The sequence below is a fragment of the Grampus griseus genome (assembly GCF_964374135.1).
Source record: "Grampus griseus genome assembly, chromosome: 3".
NCBI classification, from domain to species: Eukaryota; Metazoa; Chordata; class Mammalia; order Artiodactyla; family Delphinidae; genus Grampus; species Grampus griseus.
The window spans coordinates 34,469,496-34,492,835 of NC_139019.1; the positions used below are offsets into that span (position 1 = coordinate 34,469,496).

Below are 23,340 nucleotides of genomic sequence, written 5' to 3' on the forward strand. Positions count from 1 at the left end.
ATTAGTCTTCTACATGGAAGTGGGGCTGCCCTTGGAGTTGTCTAAATCCCCACCTTCAAGAACTGTAATCCAAAATTACCTTGTCACAAGGAAATGAAAGTAACTAATATAGCACACCTATTCTTCCCTGGGCTCTGTGATTTAATTGGTTGATATATAGCATATCGTGAAACTTTTGGTTTTATACAGGCTTGTAATTCACATGTCAAAGTCTTCCAAAGATCAAAGGAACATCTGCAATTTTCCTGCCTTCCTAATCAATCCATATCAAAGTATTAATTCATCTGAATGATCCTAAGGTAGGGTTTGTCGTATCAAGACTGACAGTTAATACTCCATAGCAAAGTAAGTGGTACCTCAGGCCAACAGGTCTTAGTGATCATTAAAAGCAAATAAAACAAAAGTAGACAATCAGGAATCCTGAGCTTTGGAAAGACTTCCAATTCAGGCAGAACTTATATAGATGGAGTCTTAGGAGAAAATAGCCATTACTTCTTTTTTTTTTTAATTGAAGTATAGTTGATTTACAATGTATTAGTTTCAGGTGTACAGCAAAGTGATTTGGTTATATATTCATATACATTCTTTTTCAGATTCTTTTCCATTATAGGTTGTTACAAGATATTGAATATAGTTCTGTGAACTATATTCTACAGTCTACACGGGGCAGTCTACATGGGGCATAGCAACTATTGAATATAGTTCTACTGTGCTATATCACAGTATCTTGTCACAGTATCACAGCATCTTATCACAGCATCTATATAACACAATATCTTGTGTTACAAGATATTGAATATAGTTCTGTGAACTATATTCTACAGTCTACACGGGGCAGTCTACACGGGGCATAGCAACTATTGAATATAGTTCTACTGTGCTATACAGTAGGTCCTTGTTTATCTACTTTACATATAGTAGTATATATCTGTTAATCCCAAACTCCTAATTTATCCCTCCCCTGCCCCCTTTCCCCTTTGGTAACTATAAGTTTGTTTTCTATGTCTGTGAGTCTATTTCCGTTTTGTAAATAAGTTCATTTGTATCATTCTTTTCGATTCCACGTATTGGTGATGACCATTACTTCTAATTCCATGTTCTCTACATTTTACCCAACAACTCAAACCATGTCGTTGGTCCTCCAATAAAGTGATGCTAAGTTGTCCTCATTTATCTGACTCTAAGGATCAAAACAAAGCCCTCATCCCTATAGACCTCAAGGATTTAAACTCCTCTAATTATGAGAATCAACTTCCAATGAGGGTGTGCAAAGTGCCTTCTTTGAGTTCAGCGAAGTAGGTTATCGGTACCTACTCTGCATCAAAAGTTTACATTGATCTACACCACTCCTTGTAAGCACTGAGCTAACAGGAAAACCCAACCAAGTACTGATAATCAAAAGTATTTTTAATAAATATAAAGTCAGCTCAAAGGGCACAGGATGTGTTTAAGAAATATCAAGTGATCATGAACAAGTTACTTCCCGGATTACAGATGAGTTTCCCCTGTTAAATGAGGGAACTGGAACGGATGATCTCTACAATCCCGTCCAGCTCCAACTCTCGGTGATTCTGAGACTATAGGCTAAGCATAGCAGGAAACAGAAAACTACTCTAGGGACTTCCCTGGCGGTCCAGTGGTTAAGACTCTATGATTCCACTGCAGGGGGCGCAGGTTTGATCCCTGGTGGGGGAACTAAGATCCCGCATGCCGTGTGGAGCAGCCAAAAAATAAATAAAAAGAAAAAAGAAAACTACTCCGAGTAACAGGATTGGCCTGTAATATACATCAGAGATAATAAATACAATTCAGTACACAAAGAAAGGCTAACCATCTCCAAAGGAATTCAGAAAGGGGAAAGATCAATGAAGGCTAGAGCAGTTCTATAATTAGATAGGGCTTCTTCTGTAAGATGGGAAAGATGTGGATAGGCAGAGAAGTGGAGAGCCTTCCAAATGAAAATAATAGCATAAACTCAGCAAAGGAAAAAATGAGCACAAATGTAGATCAGTTTTGTTTCCTAAGTAATCTGTGCTATTTCTTCTAAATTGCATTTATGATAACAGACTAAACTAACTGCCAATTCGGTTAATTTCTTTAATTTTTAAGATCTTTAAAGTCTTTCATTATTAAAAGAGAGCTGACAATTTACCATTTTGCACAAAAATAGCTTTTTCCTTGATAACTAAATATATCTTAATATGCAGGCCATTCATCATTAAAATGTTATGGCTCATCTTTGACCATTTTGATATGTGAGCTTACTGGCTTAAGTGCCAGCTGCATACCCTCCTCCTTTTACCAAGACCAGCAACATTTGTAATGATTGCCGGTATTCTTTATGTATCATCTAGGGTAAGGGCATAACCAAAAGAAGACTTGAAACAGATTTCAAACGGATGTCCATCTTCCTTTATAAATAAAGATCTACAATAACATACAACATAAAGGAACCTCTTTAAATTTTAAAATGAAGGACTCAATGTGAACATACTTTTTTTTTTTTCATTGCAGGATCTTGGTTTCCCTGATCAAACCCATGCCCCCTGCAGTGGAAGCGCGGAGTCTTAACCACTGGACTGCGGCGGAAATCCCAATTAACATTATCTTTTGATCCTCGAGCATACTGCTCTTGTCAATAGGGAAATTTTTCATTTCACTGATAGACTTCATTTCAGTATCATGGAGGACTGTCATTTCTTTCAAGCCAATTGTTTTAAAAATGCACGCTTACCCTGCATTGTTGCTGACTGCAGTTAGTCCTTTTACTCCAGTCTTTAGCAAAGCTCCTATAAGATTCTCTGGAATTCCACATAACCCAAAACCTATAATGAGCCAAAAAGATAAACAATTTGTGTAGAGGGTAATGTTCTTTTAGGGAATGTATGTGTCATTCTTTTTAATAAAAAAGAAAATATACCAACACATTATTAGACCTACTAAGCAAAATGCACAGGCATATCTCAGCAACTTAATAAATACACAATAAAAAGATCAAATTCCTGGTGCCAGGAATTTGAGGGGAGGGGGGAGATGAATACACAGAGTACATAAGTTTTTATGAGCAGTGACATACTTTGTATGACATTATAATGATGGATATATGTCATTATACTTTTGTCCAAACCCATAGAACATGCAACACTATTCACTTCGTTAAAGTGAAACTTAAGATGAACTGTGAACTTGTTGATTATGATGTGCCAAGGCAGTTCATCCCTGGCTTAAGAAAAAAAAAAGCTACCACTCTTGATAATAGCTATGCATCTGTGGGGAGGCGGGTCATGGGGAATTTCTGTACCTTCCTGTCCATTTTGTTGTAAACCTAAAACTGCTTAAAAAAAAGTCTCAAAAAAAAAAAGAATTAACACTCAGGATAGACATTTTTGGCAAAACTTCTGTTTCACTTATATATGTACACATGTTTTATATGTGTGTGTGTTTGTTGGATTGTGATGTAAAATGTGTCTTTTAGATCAAAAAAGTTGGCAGGCCACGTTGGTTAAGTCTACTGGCAAATAAAAGCACAAATTAACCTCAGAAAAGATAAAATAAATAGTCATACAGCTGTATCCAAATGTTTTACATCGTTATATAGTACCAGACATCACTGTCAAGTCTTGATTCATAAGTATAAGGCCAAGTGCAACATGCTAATACGGCTACACGTTGTTCTTCTTGCACTTAACTACATATCTATTATTTTCCCACTTTAAAATTGAACTTTTGTACAGTCACTTTTTCAAGCATGTTTCTTTTATATGCCTGAGTTGATTTTGCAGATCTAGAAGCCTAAGCCAATGACTCATTTCCTTACATCTTCCACAATTCCTCAAATGGTATTGGGTCTAAAGTCCAATGACTGCTGAGTTGAATGAATGAATGAATGAAGAGCAGGCTTAAAAATAAGCCTTGATTTTTGTGACCAAGGCCAAGAAATCCAAAGAAATGTACAATATAAGAATCAGGATAGAGAGAGGGGGAAGATGACAGAAGAGTAAGACGCGGGGATCACCTTCCGCCCCACAGATACATCAGAAATACTTCTACACGTGGAACAACTGCTACAGAACACCTACTGAATGCTAGCAGAAGACCTCAGACCTCCCAAAAGGCAAGAAACTCCCCATGTACCTGGGTAGGGCAAAACAAAAAAGAAAAAACAGAGACAAAGAATAGGGACGGGCCCTGCACCAGTGGGAGGGACCAGTGAAGGAGGAAAGGTTTCCACACACTAGAAGCCCCTTCGCGGGCGGAGACTGCGGGTGGCGGAGGAGGGGAGCTTCAGGGCCGCGGAGGAGAGCACAGCCACAGGGTTGCGGAGGGAAAAGCAGGGAGATTCCTGCACAGAGGATAGGTGCCAACCAGCATTAACCAGCCTGAGAGGCTTGTCTGCGCACCACCGGGGCGGGCGGGTCTGGGAGCTGAGGCTCGGGCTTCGGTAGGATCAGTGTGAACACAGCTTGAAGGGGTTAGTGCACCATGGCTAGACGGGAGGGAGTCTGGGAAAAAGTCTGGGCCTGACAAAGAGGCAAGAGACTTTTTCTTCCCTGTTTCCTGGTGCTCGAGGAGAGGGGATTAAGAGAGCTGCTTAAAGGAGATCCAGAGACGGGCGCGAACTGCGGCTAACAGAGCAGACCCCAGAGACGAGCATGAGACGCTAAGGCTGCTGCTGCCACCACCAAGAAGCCTGTGTGCGAGCACAGGTCACTATCCACACATCCCTTCCGGGTAGGCTGTGCAGCCCGCCACTGTCAGGGTCCCGGGATCCAGGGACAACTTCCCCGCGAGAATGCACGGCGCGCCTCAGGCTGGTGCAACGTCACACCGGCCTCTGCCGCTGCAGGCTTGCCCCGCACTCCGTGGCCCTCTCTCCCCCGGGCCTGAGTGAGCCAGAGCCCCCGAGTCAGCGGTTCCTTTAACCCCATCCTGTCTGAGTGAAGAACAGAAGCCCTCCGGCGACCTACACGCAGAGGCGGGGCCAAATCCAAAGCTGAACCGCGGGAGCTTTGCAAACAAAGAAGAGAAAGGGAAATCTCTCCCAGCAGCCTCAGGAGCAGTGCATTAAATCTCCACAATCAACTTGATGTACCCTGCATCTGAGGAATACCTGAATACACAAGAAATCATCCCAAATTGAGGAGGTGGACTTTGAGAGCAAGATTTATTATTTTTTCCCCTTTTCCTCTTTTTGTGAGTGTCTGCTCCTGTGGGAGATTTTGTCTGTATACCTTTGCTTTCACCATTTCTCCTAGGGTTCTATACGTCCGTTTTTCTTTGGTTTTTTTTTTTTTTTTACTTAAAAAATTTCTTTTTCCTAATACTTTTTTATTTCAATAACTTTATTTTATTTTACCTTACTTTATTTTCTTTTAGCCTCTTTCTTTCTTTCTAATTTTTCTCCCTTTTATTCTGAGCCATGTGGATGAAAGGCTCTTGGTGCTGCAGCCAGGAGTCAGTGCTGTGCCTCTGAGGTGGGAGAGCCAACTTCAGGACACTGGTCCACAAGACACCTCCCAGCTCCACATAATATCAAATGGCGAAAATCTCCCAGAGATCTTCATCTCAACACCAACACCCAGCTTCACTCAACGACCAGCAAGCTACAGTGCTGGACACCCTATAACAAACAAATAGCAAGACAGGAACACAACCCCACCCATTAGCAGAGAGGTGGCCCAAAATCATAATAAGTCCACAGACACCCCAAAACAAACCACCAGACATGGACCTGCCCACCAGAAAGACAAGATCCAGCCTCATCCACAAGAACACAGGCACTAGTCTCCTCCAACAGGAAGCCTACACAACACACTGAACCAACCTTAGACACTGGGGACAGATACCAAAAACAACGAGAACTACGAACCTGCAGCCTGCAAAAAGGAGACCCCAAACACGGTAAGATAAGCAAAATGAGAAGACAGAAAAACACACAGCAGATGAAGGAGAGACATAAAAACCCATCAGACCTAACAAATGAAGAGGAAATAGGCAGTCTACCTGAAAAAGAATTCAGAATAATGATAGTAAAGATGATCCAAAATCTTGGAAAGAGAGTAGACAAAATGCAAGAAACTTTTAACAAGAACCTAGAAGAACTAAAGAGGAAACAAGCAACGATGAACAACACAGTAAATGAAATTCAAAATACTCTGGAAGGGATCAATAGCAGAATAACTGAGGCAGAAGAATGGATAAGTGACCTGGAATATAAAATAGTGGAAATAACTACTGCAGAACAGAATAAAGAAAAAAGAATGAAAAGATCTGAGGACAGTCTCAGAGACCGCTGGGACAACAATGAATGCACCAACATTCGAATTATAGGGGTTCCAGAAGAAGAAGAGAAAAAGAAAGGGACTGAGAAAATATTTGAAGAGATTATAGTTGAAAACTTCCCTAATATGGGAAAGGAAATAGTTAATCAGGTCCAGGAAGCACAGAGAGTCCCATACAGGCTAAATCCAAGGAGAAACATGCCAAGACACATATTAATCAAACTGTCAAAAATTAAATACACAGAAAACATATTAAAATCAGCAAGGGAAAAACAAAAAATAACACACAAGGGAATCTCCATAAGGTTAACTGCTGATCTTTCAGCAGAAACTCTGCAAGACAGAAGGGACTGGCAGGACATATTTAAAGTGATGAAGGAGAAAAACCTACAACCAAGATTACTCTACCCAGCAAGGATCTCATTCAGTTTTGATGGAGAAATTAAACCTTTACAGAAAAGCAAAAGCTGAGAGAGTTCAGCACCACCAAACCAGCTTTTCAACAAATGCTAAAGGACCTTCTCTAGACAAGAAACACAAGAGAAGGAAAAGACCTACAATAACAAACCCAAAATAATTAAGAAAATGGGAATGGGAACATACATATCAATAATTACCTTAAACGTAAATGGATTAAACGCTCCCACCAAAAGACACAGACTGGCTGAATGGATACAAAACCAAGACCTGTATAGATGTTGTCTACAGAAGACCCACTTCAGACCTAGGGACACGTACAGACTGAAAGTGAGGGGATGGAAAAAGATATTCCATGCAAATGGAAACCAAAAGAAAGCTGGAGTAGCAAATCTCATATCAGACAAAAGAGACTTTAAAATAAAGACTATTAGAAGAGACAAAGAAGGACACTACATAATGATCAAGGGATCGATCCAAGAAGAAGATATAAGAATTGAAAATATTTATGCACCCAACATAGGAGCACTTCAATACATAAGGCAAATACTAACAGCCATAAAAGGGGAAATTGACAGTAACACACTCATAGTAGGGGACTTTAACACCCCACTTTCACCCATGGACAGATCATCCAAAATGAAACTAAATAAGGAAACACAAGCTTTAGATGATACATTAAACAAGATGGACTTAATTGATATTTATAGGACATTCCATCCAAAAACAACAGAATACACATTTTTCTCAAGTGCTCATGGAACATTCTCCAGGATAGATCATATCTTGGGTCACAAATCAAGCCTTGGTAAATTTAAGAAAATTGAAACTGTATCAAGTATCTTTTCTGACCACAACGCTATGAGACTAGATATCAATTACAGGAAAAGATCTGTAAAAAATACAAACACATGGAGGCTAAACAATACACTACTTAATAACGAAGTGATCACTGAAGAAATCAAAAAGGAAATAAAAAAATACCAAGAAACAAATGACAATGAACGCATGACTACCCAAAACCTATGGGATGCATCAAAAGCAGTTCTAAGAGGGAAGTTTATAGCAATACAATCCTACCTTAAGAAACAGCAAACATCTTGAATAAACAACCTAACCTTGCACATAAAGCAATTAGAGAAAGAAGAACAAATAAACCCCAAAGTTAGCAGAGGGAAAGAAATAATAAAAATCAGATCAGAAATAAATGAAAAAGAAATGAAGGAAGCAATAGCAAAGATCAATAAAACTAAAAGCTGGTTCTTTGAGAAGATAAACAAAATTGATAAACCATTAGCCAGACTCATCTAGAAAAAAACGGAGAAGACTCAAATCAATAGAATTTGAAATGAAAAAGGAGAAGTAACAATTGACACTTCAGAAATACAAAGGATCATAAGAGATTACTACAAGCAACTCTATGCCAATAAAATGGACAACCTGGAAGAAATGGAGAAATACTTAGAAATGCATAACCTTCCGAGACTGAATCAGGAAGAAGTAGAAAATATGAACAGACCAATCACAAGCACTGAAATTGAAACTGTGAGTAAAAATCTTCCAACAGACAAAAGCCCAGGATCAGATGGCTTCACAGGCGAATTCTACCAAACATTTAGAGAAGAGGTAACACCTATCCTTCTCAAACTCTTCTAAAATATAGCAGAGGGAGGAACACTCCCAAACTCATTCTACGAGGCCACCATCACCCTGATACCAAAACCAGACAAGGATGTCACAAAGAAAGAAAACTACAGGCCTATATCACTGATGAACATAGACACAAAAATCCTCAACAAAATACTAGCAAACAGAATCCAACAGCACATTAAAAGGATCATACACCATGATCAAGTGGGGTTTATTCCAGGAATGCAAGGATTCTTCAATATACGCAAACCAATCAACGTGATACACCATATTAACAAATTGAAGGAGAAAAACCCTATGGTCATCTCAATAGATGCAGAGAAAACTTTCAACAAAATTTAACACCCATTTATGATAAAAACCCTGCAGAAAGTAGGCATAGAGGGAACTTTCCTCAACATAATAAAGGCCTATATGACAAACGTACAGCCAACATCGTCCTCAATGGTGAAAAACTGAAAGCATTTCCACTAAGATCAGGAACGAGACAAGGTTGCCCACTCTCACCTCTCTTATTCCACATAGTTTTGGAAGTTTTAGCCACAGCAATCAGAGAAGAAAAGGAAATAAAAGGAATCCAAATCGGAAAAGAAGAAGTAAAGCTGTCACTGTTTGCAGATGACATGATACTATACATAGAGAATCCTAAAGATGCTACCAGAAAACTACTAGAGCTAATCAGTGAATTTGGTAAAGTATCAGGATACAAAATTAATGCACAGAAATCTCTGGCATTCCTATACACTAATGATGAAAAATCTGAAAGTGAAATCAAGAAAACACTCCCATTTACCCTTGCAACAAAGAGAATAAAATATCTAGGAATAGGGGCTTCCCTGGTGGCGCAGTGGTTGGGAGTCCGCTTGCCGATGCAGGGGACACGGGTTCGTGCCCCGGTCCGGGAGGATCCTGTGTGCCAACAGAACAGCTGGGCCCATGAGCCGTGGCCGTTGGCCCTGTGCGTATGGAGCCTGTGCTTCTGCAATGGGAGGGGCTGTGACAGTGAGAGGCCCGTGTACCGCAAAAAAAAAAAAAAAAAAATCTAGGAATAAACCCACGTACGGAGGCAAAAGACCTGTATGCAGAAAATTATAAGACACTGATGAAAGAAATTAAAGATGATACAAATAGATGGAGAGATATACCATGTTCTTGGATTGGAAGAATCAACATTGTGAAAATGTCTCTACTACCCAAAGCAATCTACAGATTCAATGCAATCCCTACCAAATTACCACTGGCATTTTTCACAGAACTACAACAAAAAATTTCGCAATTCGTATGGAAACACAAAAGACTCCGAATAGCCAAAGCAATCTTGAGAAAGAAAAACGGAGCTGGAGGAATCATGCTCCCTGACTTCAGACTAAGCTACAGTAATCAAGACAGTATGGTACTGGCACAAAAACAGAAAGACAGATCAATGGAACAGGCTAGAAAGCCCAGAGATACACCCACGCACATATGGTCACCTTATCTTTGATAAAGGAGGCAGGAATGTACAGTGGAGAAAGGACAGCCTCTTCAATAAGTGCTGCTGGGAAAACTGGACAGGTACATATAAAAGTATGAGATTAGATCACTCCCTAATACCATACACAAAAATAAGCTCAAAATGGATTAAAGACCTAAATGTAAGGCCAGAAACTATCAAACTTTTAGAGGAAAACATAGGCAGAGCACTCTAGGACATAAATCACAGCAAGATCCTTTTTGACCCACCTCCTAGAGAAATGGAAATAAAAACAATAATAAACAAATGGGACCTAATGAAACCTCAAAGCTTTTGCACAGCAAAGGGAACCATAAACAAGACCAAAAGACAACCCTCAGAATGGGAGAAAATATTTGCAAATGAAGCAACTGACAAAGGATTAATTTCCAAAATTTACAAGCAGCTCATGCAGCTCAATAACAAAAAAACAAAATGGGCAGAAGACCTAAATAGACATTTCTCCAAAGAAGATATACAGACTGGCAACAAACACATGAAAGAATTCTCAACATCATTAATCATTAGAGAAATGCAAATCAAAACTACAATGAGATATCATCTCACACCAGTCAGAATGGCCATCATCAAAAAATCTAGAAACAATAAATGCTGGAGAGGGTGTGGAGAAAAGGGAACACTCTTGCACTGCTGGTGGGAATGTGAATTGGTACAGCCACTATGGAGAACAGTATGGAGGTTCCTTAAAAAATTACAAATAGAACTACCATATGACCCAGCAATCCCACTACTGGGCATACACCCTGAGAAAGCCATAATTCAAAAAGAGTCATGTACCAAAATGTTCATTGCAGCTCTATTTACAATAGCCAGGAGATGGAAACAACCTAAGTGTCCATCATTGGATGAATGGATAAAGAAGCTGTATCACATATATACAATGGAATATTACTCAGCCATAAAAAGAAACGAAATCGAGCTATTTGTAATGAGGTGGATGGACCTAGAGTCTGTCATACAGAGCAAAGTAAGTCAGAAAGAGAAAGACAAATACCATATGCTAACACATATATATGGAATTTAAGAAAAAAAAATGTCATGAAGAACCTAGGGGTAAAACAGGAATAAAGACACAGACCTACTAGAGAATGGACTTGAGGATATGGGGAGGGGGACGGGTAAGCTGTGACAAAGTGAGAGAGTGGCATGGACATATATACACTACCAAATGTAAAACAGCTAGTGGGAAGCAGCCGCATAGCACAGGGAGATCAGCTAGGTGGTTTGTGACCACCTAGAGGGGTGGGATAGGGAGGGTGGGAGGGAGGGAGACACAAGAGGCAAGAGATATGGGAACATATGTACATGTATAACTGATTCACTTTGTTATAAAGCAGAAACTAACACACCATTGTAAAGCAATTATGAGTGTGAGACAGTGGTGCTAAAAGATACTCTAAACAAAGAGAAGCAAAGACCTTGGGAGACTCACTAATAGATAGAGGCATATGTGCTCTCAAACTCATAAAATGAGGAGAAACAAAAAGAGTGACTAGCTGTGGGCTGATGAGATCAATGAATTCCCAAGCATCTACGGATTTTTCAAAACTACTAATAAGATACCACCATTTAAGGCATCAGCTTTTCAAAATAATAGAAAAAGAAACACAAAAGGAAAGAAAAGGTAAACCTTGCTGAGCTTTCAGGAAGGGGACACTAATAAAAAATAGATAATATGTAATTAATAAATAAAAATAAGATAATGAATAAGTAATAAAATAATTGGCATTTCCAATATTTGGCATTTATTAACTAAGCAAGAAAATAATTGGCATTTCTAATATACATACTTTGCCATTGTAATTTCCCTGCTTTGCTAAAAACATAAGGCTGTTACCATAAAAAGAAAAACAATACTATTACTCACCACCAACCAGTACTGTTGCACCATCAGGGACGTCTTTTACCGCTTCCACTGGATCCATATAAAATTTGGTATGGTGACGTGTGCTGGTTGAAAAGTAGCAAACACATTCCTAAAACATTAAAAAACATTTTTAAGTGAATAAACATTTGGAAACATGCGTTCCCTTTCCATGTATAGCGATGTATTCAATTTTTATCTATACAATTTCACTAGCTCATCTTTGAAAGAGTTGGGCTGTAAGTAGTTCATCTTAGGAGTAGGATGGACATACTCTATCCACAGATTATCACCAGAATCCCCTTATGACCAATATCTTTTATTATATAAGGAAAACTCTGTCATTTGCGGCCCCTCGGAAGAGTGAAAGAAAGTAGATAACCTGTACACTGGGACTCAAATTCACAATATCGGTGTCATCAAGCATCAGTTTCTGATAGCAACACAACCAACAAATATTTACTGTGACAAAATTTATGTGCCAAGTTCTGCACTATTTATTTCAATCTATCGATAGTAAGGATTAAGACGCAACTGTTGCTCTCAATACTACAAATACTACATATTTGGACCCTGATCCAATCTTGGGTGTCAAAGAATGCCTCCTGAAAGGACAAGTAAAGAACAGCACACCAAAAAACTCATTCCCCTAAGGGGCCTGAAGTTTATGGATGCTGGAGAAAAGTAGCAAACTGTTATCTGCAAGAGAGGCATGGTTAGTCTTACCCCAGTGTACTATTTGTTGCAAATCAGGCTATCTAGCGAGCATTCACCATCAGTTTTAAACTGTTTCCCTCTTTACACTTTGTCTACAATATGGACAGGAAAAAATAATAAAGTCGATTGTGTTGTAATCAATCACTCATACTCAACATCCTCTCTCCTTTATTCTCATTATATAGTCAACCTAAAAAGAGAGGGAGTAGAGAGAATGACACCTGACTCCTGAGATGCTGTCCCTTAACCAGCCCAACGAGGTTGTAAACTCACATCCATGAGGTTGTAAACTCACATCCACGGCCTATCAGTCTCCCAGACAGAGAACCCGAGGGGGTCCTTTTAGCAGCAAAAACGAGCACTGTCATTCTTTTCTTCCTCCAAAAACTCCTTTCATAAAAAGTGTCAATTAATACAAAAGAAAATTTAAGAGAACTATACTGAAAGTCAAATGAGACCTGCAAAGGTATAGGTTGCCCAAATGACCTTCGTCCTTCTAAATTTCAACCTTGGTCAAGGTCAGATGAGGAGCTTGGTATACACTGGCATACTGCCCAAACACGGGGGAAGTAAGTAGAGGCGGGGATAGAAAGGAAAGGGCTTGAGTTACAGCTTTCTCCTCTTCCCTACCCTCAAGTAGCAAGGAGTTATTTGATTCTGTCTTAACACACACATACACACAAAAACATATTTTTAATCTTAGAAATTAAAAGTTTGATAGTCTGAATAAGTAGGTTGAGAAATTGAATATTTCCTGCCATATTAGTAAACAAAGAATGTCACCGTCACCAGCGATTGCAAGCCCTCCAATGTGAGCTGATGAGCCCTGAAAAAACTCAGGGCTGAAAAGAATACCTACCATCTAGCAGCCATCAGATTGCCGCCACTCCCTGCAGGGAGCCCTGAGGAAACTCAGGATGTAAAAATACAGGCCCCAGATAGGTGCTTATCAAAGGAGTGATTTCAGTGAGCCCAGACTCTAGCATCTTCCCATACAGAGAAAAAAAGGGCTAAATTCCTTAACTTGAGATATCTGGTTTTCTTTATTTAACAACAATCTTTTGACGTTCCCAATTACCTGCTCTTTGTAGCAAAACTTCTAAATATCCTGGCCCCTCCCCTGGACTCCTCCGAGCAGTTTCAGAGTTATCTGAAATGCTGTCTCCTGGGCTGCAGTCCTCATTTTGCCCGAAATAAAACTTTAACTCGCAACTCTCACATTGTGCATATATATATATTTTTTAAGTCAACAGTCTATTTTAGTCGAAGTCAATGGCAATGGCTCTGAAAGTGCAGTCCTCAGACCTGAAGCATTATCAACTGGGAACTTATTAATGCAGAGTACGGGGCTCCAGCCAGGACTTACTAAATCAGAAATTCTGGGGATGAACACAGCAATCTATTTAATAAAGCCTCCAGGTAATTCTGATGCAAACTCAAGTTTGAAAGACATGTTTATCATAAATAAAAAAGAAAAAAACCTATCTCATTTTACCTGTTGGGTATGTTTAGCAGAAAAATTCTCAAGGTTACCACATAAGTTTCCCACAGCGTTCTCTCATCCACCTATGAAACGTGTTGAATGTCTATTCTATGCAGGGTAGTGTGTAATGTTGAGAGAGACAGAGAATACGGCATACAATATGGTCTCTGCAAATTTCATCTGGTTATGAAGACAATGTACACACATTCAAAAAGTTAAACAAGTACACAAGTGTCACAGTTAACGCAAGCAGGAGGTAAGGATTTAAGGGCTAAATAAGCAGTAAGAGTCCTAAGTCCCAAGCACCGAAGGAACACAGGGAAGCTGGAGTTGGACCTATGATAAACCTGAAAGGAGAGATGAGATACAGAAAACCCCGTAATTTGTAGCTCGGCCATCTAAGAAGAGGTTTGCTGGGTTTCGGGAATAGTTTAACAATATACTGAAGAAAATGAGTAAGTTACACTTAGGTAAATAAGTAACTGTCAAAAGAAGGAATGATACTGACCTTGGCCCAAGGATATCGCTGTGTCCTGATTTGCATTAGTTTCAGCGCCCACAGCAATCTGACTGAAGGTCAAGTTCCCTTTTAATAATGCTTTACATATCCAAAGCTATCTGCAATTATCAAAATGCTTCCTAAGAAGCATTTATGAGTAAACCGGTCCAGGTCTAAATCATCCTAGCACTTACCTACGGGGCTTGGTGGCCCCTCTGCGTTCACCGCTCTCAGAGAGTGGACGTGGGGAAGAAGGGAGAGCAATGGGACGGGGCAGGAGTTCCCTGTGAGTACTCAAGTGTGCAAGGCACGCTTTTAAGCTCGGAACTATTGTTCAAAACGCTAAGTAAAAACATCACTTTTCCTTGTCTCTTCCAAGGAGAAGGCTCCCGTGGTGATGGACGTAGCCAAGGTAAGCCACCCTCCAAGACTCAGAGCTCTGGTCCTATCCGAGGACTCGGAATAGGAACCGCACCGGGACGTGGGCTTACAGGCGGGGACAGAGCATGGGGCAAAAAAAGACCACACATCAGCCAACAATCGCGGCGCGAATGCCTCAAGATACTACCACTCGTAACATGTTTGCAGTGAAGGCGGAACAAGGTTTGCAAAAGGCTTTGAAATCGGAAATCCGGAGGAGCCTTGGAAGAAGGGGCGCCGGTGCCCAAAGCCCGCGCTCTAGCCACCGCCTATCCTCTACAGGCTCCTCCGCGTGGGGAGGTAAAAAACGCCCAGGCAAGGGCTCCAGTCCGGGTTCCCTGTCCCACCGCAGAGGTGCGGCGCAGCCCTATCCGGGAGGTGGGGCGCAGCGTCCCATCCCCTTGGCGGTGAACTCAAGCCGACCCCTGGCTAGCCCAGCGCTGGGTTCCGGGCCTCTAGAGGCGCCCCTGCCCCGAGATCCCCAAATCGGAGCGCAAACCTACCAGCTACAGCCGTCGCCCCTTGCCCCCTTTAAACAAGCGAACCCTCCTCGTCCCGTTTAGGCCGCCAGAGCCCCTTCCCAGAAGGCTGCCAAGGAAGCGGAGACGCGTGCCGGGAAGGACGCGAGCGAGCCCCGAAGGGCGCGGCGGCGCTGCCAGGCGTCCTCCTGCCCCTCAGCCTCTCTGCGCGCTTCTTTGCCTCGTTTCGCCCCATCGGGAAAGCAGGTGCAGAACCAAGCCAAGGAGGCCATGCGGCAGAGCGGCCAGGCAAGGAAGGCGTCGTCGCGTCTCGGGGCCCTGGATGCCGGCTCCCGGACTGGAGCGGGTGGGTACGAGCAGAGGAGAAAACGCTGGCACCACTCGGGGTTTCGTCCGCACTCGTTCGACACGCGGCCTTGCTCTTCACCCGCACTTTTACCTTGGACCAGGCGCCCCCGGGGCGGCGGGCGGAGGGGCAGAACCGCAGGCGGGAGGAGAGGCGTGTGAGTGCCGCCATGGTTGGGCTGGGGGGTAGTCGCAGGCCGGGCCGAAGCGAGCGTGTGAGTGTGTCAGCAGGCGCGGCCCGGGCCTCCGCGTCACCGAACGGGAGGAAAAAGAAGGCGCACAGGGGGCGGGCTGCAGGCTCGAACGCGCTTCTGTGACGTCCTGGGACCTCCGGGGCCGGGCTCCGGCTGACGGAGAAGAGATGCTGGGAGGGGCCGGCGGCCGGGGCGGATCGCGGGTAAAGTGCCGTTCCGGCCGCGCTCGGATGCTTCCTCGCGTCGGGCGTATTCCAGACCGTCGTGTTGCGCGCCTTTGCCGCCGCAGCTCCTCGGCTTTGAGCTATCGCGGGTATCTGTCTATACATACCAAGGTCAGGGATAAACCTTGGCCTAGCGTTCGGGCGGCGCAGGAGGGCCTCTCCCGGAGCTCGCTGCTTTTTCATGTCAGTGTCTGGCGCCTGTGTGGGCTGCAAAGGGGTACCTGCCTGGAGGCCCACCGCCTCTCTTTCCCCCGTCTGGACAGCGTTCCCACGTCTTCCATTTCTCAGTCCCCTCTCCCCACACCTGTCCCTGGCTTGTGTAGAGTTAAGTTTGCTCTGAGAACCTGCCACGAGCCATATTCCTTGAAGTGTGATCAGACAGGCCTGGTCAAGATTGTCCCTGGTCAGGAAGGCAAGATTAGGACTGAGCCTCTGGGACCTGATTTTAGCACACCTTCTTTTCCATCCCTATCATCCAAGTCTGCATTTTTCAGGATCTTTCTGGCACTGGAGTCCCAGAAACCCCAGATATTACTCAGCAGATGCAAACATACAGCTGTGTATCCCTTTGACTGACCTGAGACAAGTTTCATAACTTTCCTAAGCCTGTGTCCTTATCTGCAAATTAAAATTGCTTATAATACTCAGAACTGTCCTGAAGATTACATGAGGTAATTCATGCAAAGCTTCTGGCCCCATTTATAAACACTCAATAAATCTTAGGCGTTACTCTAAGTTTCTTCAAGTTGGCAGTGGTGCATTGATATGACACATACGTTCAATGAAAGTCTGATTTCTTCAGAACCGTCTATGTACTTAGCAGCTGAGTGGAAGGACCAAGTGGAAAATCAATAAACATTTTATTTGATTAAGGGCTGACCATGTCCTGGGAATGTGGCTGTTGGTTTTTGAAGCAAAGCTAACACGAAAATTAAATGAGCCCTTAGCTTCCTTAGCAAGTATACTGAGACGGTGGACAGTCAGTCCAGTTTAAATTGTTTCTATAAAAGCACTGCCCTTTCATGGTATTCTTTTTAACTCCGAATTTCTTTTTTTCCTGTGAATACTATATATATATATTTTTTTACATCTTTATTGGAGTATAATTGCTTTACATTGTTGTGTTAGTATAATTTTAATTAAAGTCATTGAGAGAACAAAATACCAAGTTAGACTGTCCAGTGACATAAGGAGAAATTAACTTCACAATGCTCTCTATTTTCAACACATTTTAAGAACTTGGATAGAGGGGAAATTTAGGTATTAGAACTAAAGTCCCATTTCCAGTCCTAATACAACATATAACGCCATCATAGGGTAGCTGGCAGAATGTGAAAAAGCTAAACTTCACAACTGGGTCTGCTTTTCCACTTTCACCCTTCCAGAGGACACATGAAATGGAAAACAGCATTGGCAACTGTGTCAAACTGTGGTCATATGACTCACTCTTCTTGGCTGGTCTCACTCTGTTGCTCCTGGCTGAGGAAAAGACACATATTTTTAGTCTTGTACTCTATGTGACTCTTAAATCTCGTGAAAAAAATCAGCCTCATTACTCAACGGTCAAAACACACTATTATTTTTTGGTGACTCTATGACTCCATTTTGTACTTTTTAAATAAAATATGAGAAGCTTCAGCTTGAACAAATTATAGAAAAGTTTTTCTGTCGGATTTTCCTTCTGGTTCCACAACCATTTCAATTTTAATCTCTGTAAAATCTACTTTTTAAAAACATCTGGAACTCTACTCGATACTCTGTAATGACCTGTTTGGGAAAAGAATCTATAAAAGAGTGGATATATGTATAATATATGTACAACTGATTCACTTTGCTGTACACCTGAAACTAACACAACATTGTGAATTAACTATACTCCAATAAAAACTATTTAAAAATAAAAGTAAAAAAACCCAAAAATATCCAAATTTTTCTGAACTAGTAAGAATAGCTCCCCTTTGTTTTAGGGGCAGTTTGTGACAGATATATATATTCTGGAAACTTTTCCTCAAGTAATATTGTAGAGTTTAACTTCCACATTCTTAAAACTTGGGAGAGGAATTTCCCTGGTGGTCCAGTGGTTAAGAATCCATCTTACAGTGCAGAGGACTCGGGTTTGATCCCTGATTCGGGGAACTAAGATCCCACATACCGCAGGGCAACTAAGCCCACCTGCCGCAACTGCTGAGCCAGCACCTCACAACCAGAGAGACTGCGTGCTGCAAACTACAGAGCCCACATGCTCTGGAACCCGCACACTGCAACTAAGACCCGATGTTGCAGAAAATTAATTGATTGATTGATTTAAAAAAAAAAACTTGGGAGAATTGAATTGAATTCAAAGCCCTTAAACAAAAAGTCTGATTTTAGACAGGCAATAGGAAAGTTTATTTTGTATTATGTTATTATATATATTATATTGCATATATTATTTTAACATATTTTTTAAATTTCAAGATCGATTTTATTGCAGCCAAAACAGTGGCATTAACTGTACACAATAAACTCTTATGTACATACATATTTTAAGTTATGGGGTTAAAGTTTATTTTGGCAGACAGTGTTAAACAAAATTAAAGTTGCACACATTAGTAACATAAGTCAACATCCTTAATTTGGTGTAAGCGTGAACACATTTTCTTGCTTTCCTGTGTTCTGCTAAATCATCATAACTTAAACTGCTTAATAAAACTGATATGCTGAAATTTAGAGTTTTTGCTTATGCTGTAATTGATATATTATGTGATATATATATATTCCCCTCCCTTTCTATCAAATGAATGAAAACAATGTGTCAGAGTTGGTTAGACTGTAAGTTGTAATTCTCTGTTTGAGGGATTTTTATTTAAATTCTCCTAAAATATGCGGTAACATCCTTTCTAATTACTGAAAGATAGGACATTCTGCCATCACAGTTGGAGTATTCAGACTGATAATCAGGGGCTTTAAAACTTGTTTTCAAAACCAGTTGTTTGACTGGTTTAGCTAGTAATTGTAGTTTTTAAGTAGGTCATTTGAATCTTAAAAAAAATATATGGGGCTTCCCTGGTAGGGCAGTGGTTGAGAGTCCGCCTGCCGATGCAGGGGACACGGGTTCCTGCCCCGGTCCGGGAAGATCCCACATGCCGCAGAGTGGCTGGGCCCGTGAGCCATGGCTGCTGAGCCTGCGCGTCCGGAGCCTGTGCTCCACAACGGGAGAGGCCACAACAGTGAGAGGCCCAGGTACCACACACACACACTATATATATATATATATATATATATATATGGGTGTGTGCTTCATTTTATACAATGATCCTTTAATATATGGAAAACAAATCCATTCAGACAATTTTCCTCTAGTAGATTTGAAAGACATAGATTTGAAATTTTACAAATTTATAAATACAAGTATTGTTTTATGCAAATCATTATTCCCTAGTTTACCTTTTTTGTAAGCTTCTTATTTTCGTAGATTCTTTGAAATAGTGTTTTTTAATTAACTAATGTGTACTAATATTTGTTCAATGGATAAAAAATGAATTTTGCTTAAAGTGTAGTTTTTTCTTAGGAAAAAATGGTAAACAACTAAATGCATGCGACGGTTGGAGAAGGCTCAACTACTGGAATGAAAGTGAAAATTATGTTAAAGTGCAAAGGAAACTCAAAAGAGCAAAACACACCAGAGGTATCTTGCATGCATTCAAGTCTGATCATGTCACTTCTGCTTAAAAAATTTCAGTGGTTTTCCCCATTGCCTTTAAGATCCAAAGTCCACACTTCTTAACTTGGCATAGAAGCGTATCATCTCTTTTGGTTTTCCTCTCACCTGTATATCACCTTTATACAGTATTCCAAACTGTATTTGCCTCTTGATTTTCACAGGATGAGTCCGCACAACTCAGAATCAAATATTGATAGCAGAGTAGTAAAGAACGTGGACTCTGTAGCTACACTGCCTGTGTTCAAATCTCAGCTCTGCTGTTCCCTAGCCATGTGGCCTCCTCTGGTCAATAGTTAAGGAGAGCTGCAGAACTGCAAAATGAAAGGTCATGTCTGGACCAGTATCTGTTTGTACTACTCTGGTGTTAAAAGTTTATACCTTGTAAACGTATATATTTCTCAGATACTTTCTATATTTTCATAAACTGGGAAACATCAGACAGGATTCAAACCCTGTACTCTATGGTGTTAAAGACTATTTATGCCTCCTTCTTTATGGGATATCTTTGAATCTGACCCCACCTCCCCAATTTTACTCATTCTGCCCTAGTGCAGGACTTCAATTTCAGTTTCTCTCACCTGGATTATTGCAGCTGCTTCCCAAATGAAGTATTATTCTCCCCTAAAGGTAACCACTTTTTAAATTATCATTTCAAACACAGATGTGATCTTCTCATATGCTTTCCTAAAACGGTTTGAGAAATCCTCGTAGGCTACAAGTTAAAGTTCAATAGCCAATTATAGCCAAGATCTTTCTAAACCATCATACCTTAAGAGCTTTGCAGAAGTGAAACCATATAACTCAGATTGGGACTTGAACCCACGGGCTTTTAATTGTGATCACACACCTGGTCTTAGGACTTAATGAAGCTCAGGTTCTTGATGTCTTGTCACAGAAAGAATTCAGTGAGAGACAAAGCGATAGGTAAGAAGTGGATTTATTTAGAGAGAAACACACTCCACGGATGGAGTGTAGGCCATCTCAGAAGGTGAGAGGCCCCAAAGTATGGGGTGGGTTAGTTTTTATGGGCTGGGTAATTTCATAGGCTAATGAGTGGGAAGATCATTCCAACTATTTTGGGGGAGGGATGAGGATTTCCAGGAATTGGGCCACCACTCACTTTTTAACCTCTTACAGTTGGTCTCTGAACTGTCTTGGCACTGGTGGGTGTGTCATTTAGATGCTAATGTATTACAATGAGGCTCAAGGTCCACTGGAAGTCCAATCTTCCGCCATCAGAACCTAGTTGGTTCTAACCAGTTTTTGTCATGTCCTACGACTATGTCATTCTTTGAAAGGTTGTGCCCCGCCCCCTTCCCTCCTGTTTCAGAAGTACTTCAGGGGTTCCACAAACATTGAATCTTGAAATTAAATTTTAAATTATATTTTAACTTTTCTGTCAATTCTAACATAGTAGCATATACACTCAATTGTGGTATAACTCTGATTTTAACATATTAAAGATTACAAGATCATGCAGTTAGGAGGCAGAACTCAGAATGATATATGGCAAAGATGGTTTTTTTAATTAGTGGAAAAAGATGAAGTACTCCCTGAACTGGGTTAGGAAAATTTGCTGTAAATTTAGAAAAAATATAGATTGCTATATCTCAGCATATGTATAAAATACAACACAGGTTGACTGAATTACTAAATACATTTTAAAAGACTATTATACTGAGACAGGAAGGAAGGGGGCAGGACACAACCATTAAAAGAATGCCACAGCCATTGAGGATATGACATAAACTGGTTAGAACCAACTAGGCCCAAGATGGTGGAAGATTCAACTTCCCATAGACTTTGAGCCTCATTTATACGCTTATTGTAATATATTAGCATGCTAAATGACACGCCCACAGACACCATGACAGTTCAGAGGCCAACCTAGAGGTTAAAAAGTGGGCAGTGGCCCAATTCATGGAAATCCCCTCCCCGTCCCCAAAATAGTTGGAATAACTCCCCCACTCCTTGGCATTTGAAATTACCCAGCCCATAAAAACTAACCACCCCCTCACCTCAGGGCCCCTCTCACCTTCTGAGATGTCTGTCGAATGTATCTCTCTCTAAATAAACTCCCTTTCACTTTACTATGGCTCACTCTTGAGTTCTTTCCTGCATGAAGCCAAGGATGCTCACTTGGCGGCCCATCCCAAACTCGAGCCCAAGGGGGCCCGAGACCTGGGACATGACTATTCTCTCACATCCCCTTCTGGAACACTGCCACCACTAAAAGGTAAAAACTTTAAGTATGTGTTTCGGATAATTGTAAAAGGCAGAATTCAATGTGTACTATATAATGATCACAGTCATGTGTTAAATATTTTTGCATAAGGCTCAAAACTGAAAAGGACCACCCAAAAAATGAGGAAAAAAAAATGTGATGAGGGCAGGACTTTAGGTATTTTCTCTCATTGTTTAAATATTTTAAAACTTTTAATTAACTCTTAAAAGTACTATATATATATAGTTTTAGTGTGAGAGTTTAAAATATATTGAATTTAAAATACATTTCAGTATCTCAAAGAGATATTTTTACACCTGTGTTCATTGCAGCATTACTCACAATAGCCAAGATGTGGAAGCAACCTAATGTCCATCCACATATAAATAGATAAAGAAAATGTGGTATAGAAATGTCAGTAATCAGAAAAACAAATAGCAAGCTAATGTGTAAATTTGGGGGGGGGAATAAAAAGAACATTTCCCGTTACATGTAGAGGGGGAAAGAAAAAAAGACCCCTAATTCCACATATTTTGTAGAAGATCCTAAAAACAAGTTAAAGTGATGACATCATTTCAAAGAACAATAAGCTTTATGCCAACTCACCATCACGAAACATAGACCTGCTATATAGAAAGAAAATATTATGTGATTGAAATCTAAAAGTGACTTGTGTCTATCTTGTGTCTATCAGGCCGACAGAATACACCAGCAAATTATTTCTTTTATGGTTATACCCTGTAAGAGTTAATGCAGAAATGTCTCAGGAATTATGTAAATTTATATTATATGCATATATACACATATATATATAATCAACAAGAAATTATTTAATTGTCCTAGTTACTTTAAAATATAGAAAATATATAAAGAGTTTATTACTTTTGCATAAAATGCCAATCAATTTTTTAGGATGCATTTTGAATTCTTAAAAACTATAGGTTTTCAATTTTTGGCAATGACCATGGTTATTTACATGTACAATAATTTTTATTTAAAAGACTTCATGATTAAATTGCATCATTTATTTGACATGCCACATTCTTAAAATTTCACTTAGCTATAAGAAGAAAATACAGTAGCTTTTTAAATATTAGAATGAGGAAGATCATTATAAATGTATCAGAAACCCAAAAGCCATAAAACAAAAAGTAATAAATACATTTTTAAAAAATTCACACCAGTAAAAAAAGCCATAAACAAGGTCATGAAACAAATGACATATAAAGAGCCTCTGCAAATCACTAAAACTGACCAATAGAAAAAGAAATACAAAAGGTTGAAAACAAGTGTACAAGGCTCTCTACCTCACTGATAAATTTTAAAT

At 40.4% G+C, this 23,340-nt stretch overlaps 1 protein-coding gene across 2 annotated transcripts in view; it reads right to left on the reverse strand.

Annotated features, from left to right (window-relative positions):
• Positions 1–15,966, reverse strand: part of OXCT1 (3-oxoacid CoA-transferase 1) — a gene marked incomplete at its 3' end in the record, with an annotated part of 144,804 nt that extends 128,838 nt beyond the window's left edge. Inside the window, exons 1-3 of one of the 2 annotated variants that reach the window (XM_082649836.1) lie at positions 15,763–15,964; positions 11,729–11,837; positions 2,735–2,825 (exon numbers count right to left, since the gene is read on the reverse strand). In XM_082649836.1, coding sequence (XP_082505962.1) covers positions 2,735–2,825; positions 11,729–11,837; positions 15,763–15,840 — 278 coding nt within the window. In that variant the 5' untranslated portion in view covers positions 15,841–15,964. Of the gene's footprint in view, positions 1–2,734; positions 2,826–11,728; positions 11,838–15,762 lie in introns of both variants that reach the window. The other variant, XM_082649835.1, reaches the window with a different exon arrangement.
• Positions 15,967–23,340: the final 7,374 nt, after the last annotated feature.